Genomic DNA, 9472 nt, shown 5'->3' with positions numbered 1-9472 from the left:
GACACACAGCCAATAGCAACTGCTTTTGCTAGATGCCAGTATCTCCCAGTATCTAGGGTCAGAAGCAGACAAACAAACAAGAGAGAAAGTGCTGGAACATGTGCAGCAGGTGGCTTCTTATTCAGCATCAAGGAGAAGAGAAGAAACAGGGCAGAAGACCTGTGACAAGCACCGGGGTTCCTCATCAGCTGGGACCGCCAGCAAGTCACCTGCCAGCACACAGCCCTTGTCTACTAGCTCCTCTCCCCCTGTGCCTGTGATCCAGGACTCCAGACTTGTGATAGATACTCGACTTTGGAGGGAGAGCATAGGAATAGGAGGTGAAATAGATGGATGTGTCATGATTGCCGAGGACCCAGTGAGGCAGCTGAAGTGTCAGAGGGAATATAAATGACTCGTGGGATGGTCCATGCCAGGAGAAAAGGGAACAGTTGACAAAAAAGGGGAGACAAAGACTCAAAACAAGGAAGGGCTTTTCAGAATGCCAGGAGCATCCACTGATTTCTTTCAGTCTTTTTCCTCTCAGCCTCACCCTCTGGCTGGGGACCAAGGAAGCCAGTGGTAAGAGTGTTATAAACAGAGAAAAAGTCTTTGATAGAAAAGGTCATCTCATGGACAGACTTTTAAAAGTGATGTTATATCACTTTGACAAAGGATAGAGTCCTTACACCCAGGTACCTAGACCGGGCTTCAGTGCAATCAGAGATTGTAGCAGATGCAAAGCACAGCACTTGGTAACAGAGGACGGGGCAAGTGTTTTTGAGAACTTGTAGGGATTCTTAGATGGGATGTTCATGACAATGAAGCGCTTCCTCCCTTCTCTCCAAACGTAGCTGAGGGTATTCCCAAGTTTATCACCTGGAGCTTCTAACTCTCTTGCTAAAATGCTTATCTCTCTGGTAGGTAGGCTGGCCTCAGCTAAAGTGAAAAAAAAAAAAAAAACCTAAATCCTGTGACTCTTACCAAACTTATCGGTGTTGCACTCTTTATGCTGGGGTTGGCAAACCAGGATCGTTTGGCAAACCAGAAAGGCCATCCTTGGAGATGGTGGCCTTGGTCATCACATTCAGAACCAACAAATACAAATGAAAATAGAGCCAAGAGATCCCGGGACCAGCTGCCTCATGATAGCATTTTGACGCCTGGATCCAGCTGTGCCTGAAGCTGCAGGAGCATACATGGCAAGTAAATCTTTTTTTTTTTTTTTAAATTTATGCCAATGTAAAATAAGTACATATTCAGTGACTTGGAGAGAATTTCAGGGAATCAGTACCTGTTTCATTTGTCAATAGTAGCAAGTAAATTCTCCTTGAAATTGTCTCCAGGCTCTTTGCATCTGATTAGGAGACATTTACTATCAGAGGATGAGATGGGAGGAAGTGAGTTCTAAGGAGTGAGAAATTAAAAAAAAAAAACAAAAAACTACCAACACTTTGCTTACTCAGCAAAAGTGATGGAAAAAAATCTAATGTGGGAACAAGCGATTACAGTCATTTTGTAACAGGGTGGTCCCCAGGAAAATGTTCCCTGCCCCACCCAGGGGAGGGAGGAGCTGAGCAGGGAAGAGAAGCTGGACAGGAGGCCGGAGAAGGGGGATGAGGATGGAGCCAGAGGAGGCCTGGAGGAGGCACAGAGAGCAGAGACACGTGAAGAAGCTGCACCTGCTTCTTGGTCCTGGACTGATTGGAACAGACGTGGGTGAGAGACCCGTGGGGAGGTGACCATGGCAGCTTTTATCTTGGTTTTGATTTTGCTCGTTTCCTCCCAGACTTGTCTGGGCTGTTTCTGACCCTTTTCCATGGGTCCCCACCCGAAGGTGCTTTAGACTTGGGGCAGCTTTCAGGCCTTGCTTTGGGCCAATACTGTTTGGCTGGACTTTTACCCCGAGGGACGGGTAACTTGATTTGGAAACTATATTCTTTGTCTTGTCTGCATCACATACTAATTGTATTTAAGTTTTTTTCCATTAAATGTCTATATGTTTTATGGGGACTATAACCAAGATGAAAATGCATACATTGTGCAAAAATGAAAACTGATGTAAAAAAAATATAAAATTAAAATAAATAAAGTTTATGTAAACAGCAAAAAAAAGTCTATATGTTTTGCCTTCATGGGATGGATAGCAGAACCTACATACAGCAGGCAGGTTTGGGGGTTCTGGGGTGCCCCTCTCCCTGCCCTGTAACAATTTGAGAATTTAAGTAAACATTAAAAACAATTAAACCATGTTCTCAAACATCCACTACACATAGACCTGTGTGAGTAGGGCCGGGATTTTACCCTGGCTCTGCCTGACCCTGAATACCGAGCTCTGCTGCCTGGTAAATCCTCACCTGCAGCCTCACAGCTCACAAGAGGGGTGTCTGGAGGGTGGAAAGCATCCTGCCCTCCCCAGGCAGTCCTCAGGGCCAGCACCTGGACCTTGCTGGGAAACAGGTCTTTGCAGATGACCTGGTGAGGAGGAGGTCAAGCAGGGGGTGCTGACCCCGGTGGCCACCTCCCTATGGACAGGTGGAATTTGGACCAGCATGGAAGAGGCCCTGTGGGTCCCCAGGGAGAACCCTCTGGAGGTCCAGGCGCCCGGGGCTACCAGGACAGAGGACAAAGCCGGGACTCATGCCTGCAGGTCCGCCTGGGAACCCCCAGTGTGCGCCTTGGCCGGCCCCAGAAAAGGCTCCGGAGTCTCCAGAGGAGCGCGGGGCTCCCCGCTCGCGCCCCCCCACCGGGTCAGCCCCTGCCCGGCACTGACCTTCGCTGTAGTATTGGATGGTGTGGGTGGACAGCATCACCGGCGCCCCGTTTTGCTCGCACTCGCTCCCAGCGGCCACCTGGAACAGACCCCCGGGTGAGGCAAGTGCTCTGGGGCGATCAGAGGTCAGGGACGCGCCTCAAGGCCTGGAGGCGCCTCTTAGCTCAGACTCCTGCAAAGCCTGTCTGGGGCCTCCAGTCTCAGGGCAGGGAAACAGCCGCCCGTGGGGTTCCCGGGGTGGCTGCCTCACCTGTGAGCCCAGAGCACAGGCTAGGTGGACCCCCAAGACGGGGGGCACGCTGGGCGCTCGTCCAAGGGGGTGTGGGGGGATGTAACAGGCTGAGTCCAGTATTGGGGGGAGGGGTGACCCTGCACCCCCTGCACGCACTAGCTTCCTGAGCCAGGTGCTCCCCTCCGCTCCCAGCCCCACCCTTCCCTGCCCCCCTCCCTGTCAGTCTATTTCCAGCCTCAGGCCATTGTCCTCGCTGCTTTTTTTTTCTCTTGGGTTATTTATTGCAGATGATACGTGCATGTGAGAGACACAGACATGCATCACACATGTACACCCGCATAGAAAAAATGTTGCAGAAGAGGATGCGGGTTACAGAATGTCATTTTATAAAAAAATAATCTAAATTCTGCTACTAAGAGTTGAGGTTGATTGACTACCGATTGTTTGCTAAGTGCTTTGCTCATTCTATCAGGAGCATAATATATGCTGATATGTTAATACTTGCAGAGGGGAAAAAAATAAGAAAGACTACAACTTCCTAGAGATGGAATCTCCTGGGGGCTGGGGGGAGAGGGTAGGAAAATCCCTTTCTATAATTTATAGTTTTTTTTTTTTAATGGCTCTAATTGTCTGCAACCAGCCCATGTTCTTGAAGTTATTAATCCCATCATGAAATCAAAAACTCTAAGCATCAAACTCTTTCTCCCTGAGGTTAGAACTGGCATCCCTGGGATGTGACTGGTATGCAAATTTGATTTATTTGGCTCACACCATTTAAAAAAAAATGGTTTTGGAACCAGTGGCCAATATTGAAAGTCTGGAGATTTTGTGAACACTGTTTTCAACTCTAATGAGAAAGTCTCTGGCCACCCCACCGTCCTGTCTCTTTCTTCTGGTCTCTGCCAGAGGCTCTCAGACCTGGACCCGCTCCTGGGAGCCAGGGCAGCCTCTGAGTCTGGGTCCACACCCACAGCTGGTGTTTCAGTTGGTCTGGGTGTGTGTGTGGGGGGAGGGGGCCGAGGGTGGGGACTAGACATCAGGAGATTCAAAAGTTCCCCAGGGCAAATGCAAAACCATCCCGGGTGAGGCCCAGCTTGTAGGGTCTTCTATTCTCAGCCCCTTTCTTCAAATCAGGCCTTTGGTTCTGAGCAGGAATTATCTCCACGGCACTATCAGTAGTAGCTTAGTAACGTTAGGGATTCTCTTCCTCCTGTAGGGATTTCCATTTTAACTGGGCTCCAAGCATCGTTCTGTATTTTTTTTTTTCCATGCTGAAGCTTAATTTGCTTTTCTCTCAGCTGACATGAAACACACAGCGCTTCATGAGGAAATTCAGTCTTCTGTGTGTAAATGTAGGTATCAAGTATTTAGGGCCTTAGGGACATAAAGGGGGCCAGCACGCTACCTTGGGGGTGTCTGTTTCTGAGTCATTCTCTTGGTCTTCCACTCTCTGGAGGACACTCATCTGGTTGCCCATTGCTCCTGCAAGAGAGGGAAAAGAGAAATAAAAACCCAGAGCAAATACCAGCCTTACTCCTGACTGTGCAACGAGGGAGGAGAGACCCAACAAGGTACCATGGGTGTATATTGTAGGAAAGCAATCATCTGCCACCCCAAAACACATCTTTTGGGCAAAAGATGAATTTCAGGGACTGGGATCTGAAGGCTGAGTGCAGGTTGCTTTTTTTAAAATTTTGTATATTTCCTACATCTTTTGTCATTTTTGCACAATATATGCATTTTCATCTTGGTTATAGTCCCCATACAATGCCTATGCTCCCTTGTTTTGATCCTACTCCCTCCTCACCCCCTGTAATATGTCCCTGGTTTATAGTTGCTTGTTGATTTTGATTTTTACTTTATTATAATTAGTCTTTTTCCTGGTCCCTTATTTAGGTTTTCTAGATTCCTGCTATGAGTGAGACTGTCCGGTATTTTTCTTTTTCTTTCTGGCTTATTTCACTGAGCATGATCCCTTCCAGCTCCATCCATGTTGCTGCGAATTTACAATCGCTAAGCTTTGGAAACAACACAAATGCCCCAAAATAGATGACTGGATCAAGACGATGTGGTACATGTACACAATGGAATATTACTCAGCAATCAAAAAAGATAAACTCGTGCATCTTCCCATGACCTCCATCACTGGCCTGCCTGTCTCACCCACAAAGTCCCTTGATTTGCTGAGCTATTTGAGATGGTGTCTGGAGCCACGGGGGCCCGTCGCTCAGTCCTGCTGGGTCTCCCGTGTCTCCAAGAGGTAGACCTGCTATTGCTAAACTTCCTTCTGCTATTATCTTCCTAATTGGATGCTGTTTGAGTATTGGCCAGCCTAGAAGAACCCAGAGGGGTACAGGTGTTCCTCCTTTGTGCCCCGACATTATCATAAACACAAGTTAGGCCAATTGCTCATTTTTATTTTGGGCAATGAGAAGAGGTGTCGGATTCGTGTTTTCAACAGAATTAAAGTCAAATGCTGCCCATTTTTCAACTGTATTTCACTGCTGGGGGGAAGAATTTATCCCTGAGAAAAGCGTAGTCAGTGCAGTTAACTTTTCCTTCCCTTGGTGAGTCCCAGCTGTGATATCAAGGAGATTTTAGAATAAGGATAACAAAAGAATATTTATCATTTTTAGTCTTCTTTGATCCTCAACGTAGGTCCATGTTCAAGCCTCTGATATCACTGGCATTTATTTTCCATGCCACTTAGCAGTAGTGGGAGTTATATATTTATTATTTATAAATAAATAATATATATTTATATATTTATTTAAATATATATATATTTTTTTATAGATTCAACAAATACAGAGAGAGCACCAATGCTGCATATCATGCTGGGCCAGGCATTAGGGTCACAGCTGGAAATTAAACAGTCAAGGTCCCTGGAACTCACAGAGCTGAGCTGGTGGACAAATAGCACATGTGATAACTCCACAAACCAGGCTGTTTCCAAGATTTCAAGGTCTCCCAGAGCCATGGTCATGCACAGGGAGTAGAACAAGACAACCTGGCCTTGAGTCCTCTCTCTGGCCCTCACTGCTATGTGTCCTTGGATGAGTTAACTGACCTCTCTGTGCTTCCCAGGAACACTACAAGGACTCAATTAGTTAATGGTTGCAAACTGGTTAGAAGAGTGTCTGATTTCCAGTGTTATTTTTTCATAATTAAATTTATTTTCTTACATCATTGCTCATTTTTGCACAGTGATTTCTCCCCTCAAGTGTAGTCCCATAGTTCTTATACCATCAGAGTGTGTGGTTTTTAATAAGCAGCAAAAGTACCTACGGTCACTGCTACTTTACAGGTACCTTGTAACATAACACAGGGGGCCTGGTAGAGGGCGGGGGTGGCAGTGCTAGGTAAGATGGTTCTGGAATGAGGTAGCCATTATCCAGAGTTGGAGGCCAGATAGGATCTTTAACCTCGGTCTCCCTTGGCCAGTAAAGTGTGGGCACCATAAGGCCAGGCACTGTGCCTACAACTTCAGCGCAGCTGTTGTTTCTGTCAAGTGCCAAGTTATTACTTATTGACAGAATGGGGGAACCATCACTGCTAACTACCCTCACCTGGCAGGCACCGGCTGGGCACCTGCCCACATGGCCACAGAACCTTGCCTGGGCCTTGTTATCCTAACAGTGGTAACTATCAGCAAGCATTTAGCAATTCTCTGTTCCAGCCACTGTGTTCTAAGGGTCTTTCCAGAATCATCTCCCTTAGAGACATCGACAAGCCCCACAGCGGTTCACAGAACAGGTTTCTTATCCGCTAACTCTAGCTGTGACGGTGCTGGGTCACAGATCAAATTAATTTCCAAAAGTTACCCCATAAAGGGCAGAGGCAAGACCCAGGCACAGACTGCCTGAGCTCCCAATTCCAGGAGGGAGCCATGCAGTACGCCCCTTGCCGCAGAGGAGGGAATTGCGTCTCTAAGGCTCAGCCAAGGACTCACATCCAGAAAATGGCCCAGGGAGGGTCTGACCCAGATGGCTTCTGGTTCCAGAACTAGGCCTCCTTCAGTCACTCCAAGGAGCTGCGCCTGGCTGTCTGGAGGTTTCTTTTACGCATACACACACGATTCCCACACAGCCCTCTACAAAGACCCGGCCGCCGCCCCACCCGATAGGGCAGGTCTCAGAGTAAAAGCTGGGTCGTTGGCTTCTGGCTGAAAGCAGCTGGTGTGTCCTCACAGATTCCCTGTGGCCCTTGGTATGAGGTTTCACTGCCCTAGTGCTAGAAGCATTGAATGATCAGAAATCACAGAGGCCCCCAAAGCACAGACCCCACAGCTGCCCTTGGGGCCTCCGGTCATAATCCAATCTGGGATTTTAAGTCTTTCAGAGTCGCACTGTATGACCAAGCTGAGCGTTGCTCAAACACGCAGCTCCCTTGTCAGCCTGCAGTATTTTCTACTTATAAAGTCTCTGGTATGTGTAGGTGGAATGTCACTCCCATGTACAAATGGGACATCCTGAGTAGAATATTAAGTCTGCAAGGCCAGGGCCAGCGAGGACAGCTGGGGGCTGAATCCAGCTGGCTGCCTGCTCTCATCTGGTCAGGACGCTAGGAGGGGCTTTACATTTGTATAAGTGGCTGCGGGAAAATCAAGAATCACATGTGTCACAGATTGTGACACATGAAATTATATGAAATTCAAATTTAGTATCTATAAATAAAATTGCCCTGGAGGACACCACACACACACCTGATGGTGTCTGATCCTGTGGCCGTCAAGAAGTTCTCCCAGGGGCCAAATGGCCAGCAAATCCCAAGATACATCCTTTCTGGCCCTTTCCAGCAAGGCTAGGAAGCCCTCACTCAAGATCACCGTAGGTAACACACATGCCACAGTCGGACCGGGGCACTGAGGCAGCCGAGACTGATGGTCCAGCTGAGGCCGAGCGGAATTTGAAACTGCTGTGCATAAAAGCAATGACAGCAGCCCACAAACCCTAACTTAATGACAAAACAGTAATCACGACATTAAGTGTGGAGAGTGTCTACCGTGAGCTGAGAGACTGTTCTAAATCTCCGCTTGGAGTCAAATGTTCTCCTCACAGAAAATCAACAAGCAGTGGTGTTTTCCTTGCAGTTCACAGGTGAGAAAATGGAGGTTTGGGGTTCAGTGCCCCGACGAAGCTTGCTCACAAGAATACACGTGCAGAGGACTGTTTCTGTCTAAATCCAGCTTTTCACAAAATTATAAATTATTTGCCTACAGGCTCACAAGCTCTTAAAGCTCTATTATTCAGCTTAATTTCAGTCAATCTGGGGGTTAATTTCAATAGGAATGTTTGAGGATCTGAATAGTCCTTGGGGCTGGGAGAAGGGTGAGCTGGCAGGTGGGGGTTGGGGTGACATTATCCTGGTAATTGCACATTGTAGGTCTTCTCTCAGCAAATTCAGGGCCAGAAGAACCTAAAACCCATTTGCAAGCCCTCTGCCGTGACAACCAATTCAGACGGCGCTGCTGTCCACCAGCAGTTGCAACAAGTGGAGAAGTTGGTCCTTCAAATTTGGTAGAGCGGGCTTTGTGAGCGACAAAAGCAAAGGGTTATTACTGCCACCTCTTGGCCGCCATCAGCATCACAGCAGAAATGAACCCATTCAGCCTGCAGGGCTGAGGAAGAAAATATGAAATTCTGGCAATAAGAAATAAACAAGATTGGAGCTGAAGACCTTAAGTGCTTGCTTTTTGCCCGCTGACCAGATAACCAGAACTATCTGCAGTATCTATGCAGTATGGGGTTTTTATTATTTTTACCTAAAGATGTCTTTTTTGGTAATGACAAATATTTTTTTTTTTTTTTTAAAGCCTGGTTTTTCTCTATACACCTTTAAAGATTTTTAAATTGTTTCATATCTGGTCAAGATGAGATTTTGAAGAACCTCATTTTTAATTTGTAATACAAGTTTACAACTTGATTTTTTCAAAAAGTCAACTGCAAGCACCTGTCAGTAAACGTCTTAAATAATAATATGGAAAAAAAAAAAAGGAAAGAAAATGTCCCGGGTTGCAGGCCAAGGTGATGCTCTCACTGCTTGTCACGAAGCCTTCAGGTAAAGCTGGCAAGAGAAAGCACATCCTGAGACTCCCCAAAAGACAGAGCAACTCGTCAGACCATAAGGCCGACCGTGTGACGTGGATGGGGATCTGGGTGCTGGTGGAAAGCAGTGCCACCCACAGGGAAAGGGTGTGACCCCCGCACACAGCAGGGTGGGGAAGGGCGGGGTCAGGGCGAGAGAAGAACACAAGGCAGAACTACAGGGACCACCTGAGGGGGGAAACCAATTACTGTACAAAAATGAATAATAATGCAAGAAAAAAGCATGACCCTGGGCAGGTTACTGAAGCTGCGCTGGGCCTCAGTTTCCTCTTCTGAGAAATGGGGTTAACAGCACCCCCTTGGGAGGTGCCGTGAGAATGGAAGGAGTTGATGCCAGGTGCCCTGAATGGGCCCCGGGCCCGGGAGGTACCTGCAGGGGTA

General features: G+C 47.4%; 1 protein-coding gene across 1 annotated transcript in view; it reads right to left on the bottom strand.

Annotated features, from left to right (window-relative positions):
- The window catches only part of BCAS1 (brain enriched myelin associated protein 1), a gene marked incomplete at both ends in the record, with an annotated part of 58865 nt that extends 54404 nt beyond the window's left edge, over positions 1 to 4461 (bottom strand). The window contains 2 exons of the mRNA XM_084246608.1: positions 2753 to 2831; positions 4390 to 4461. Of these exons, the coding sequence (XP_084102734.1) occupies positions 2753 to 2831; positions 4390 to 4461 (151 nt within the window). The remainder of the gene's footprint in view (positions 1 to 2752; positions 2832 to 4389) is intronic.
- Positions 4462 to 9472: the final 5011 nt, after the last annotated feature.

The sequence above is a fragment of the Talpa europaea genome, assembly GCF_964194135.1.
Source record: "Talpa europaea genome assembly, chromosome: 11".
NCBI classification, from domain to species: domain Eukaryota; kingdom Metazoa; phylum Chordata; class Mammalia; order Eulipotyphla; family Talpidae; genus Talpa; species Talpa europaea.
The sequence above is the reverse complement of the archived record's forward strand: the minus strand, read 5'-3'. Positions and strand labels throughout refer to the sequence as shown.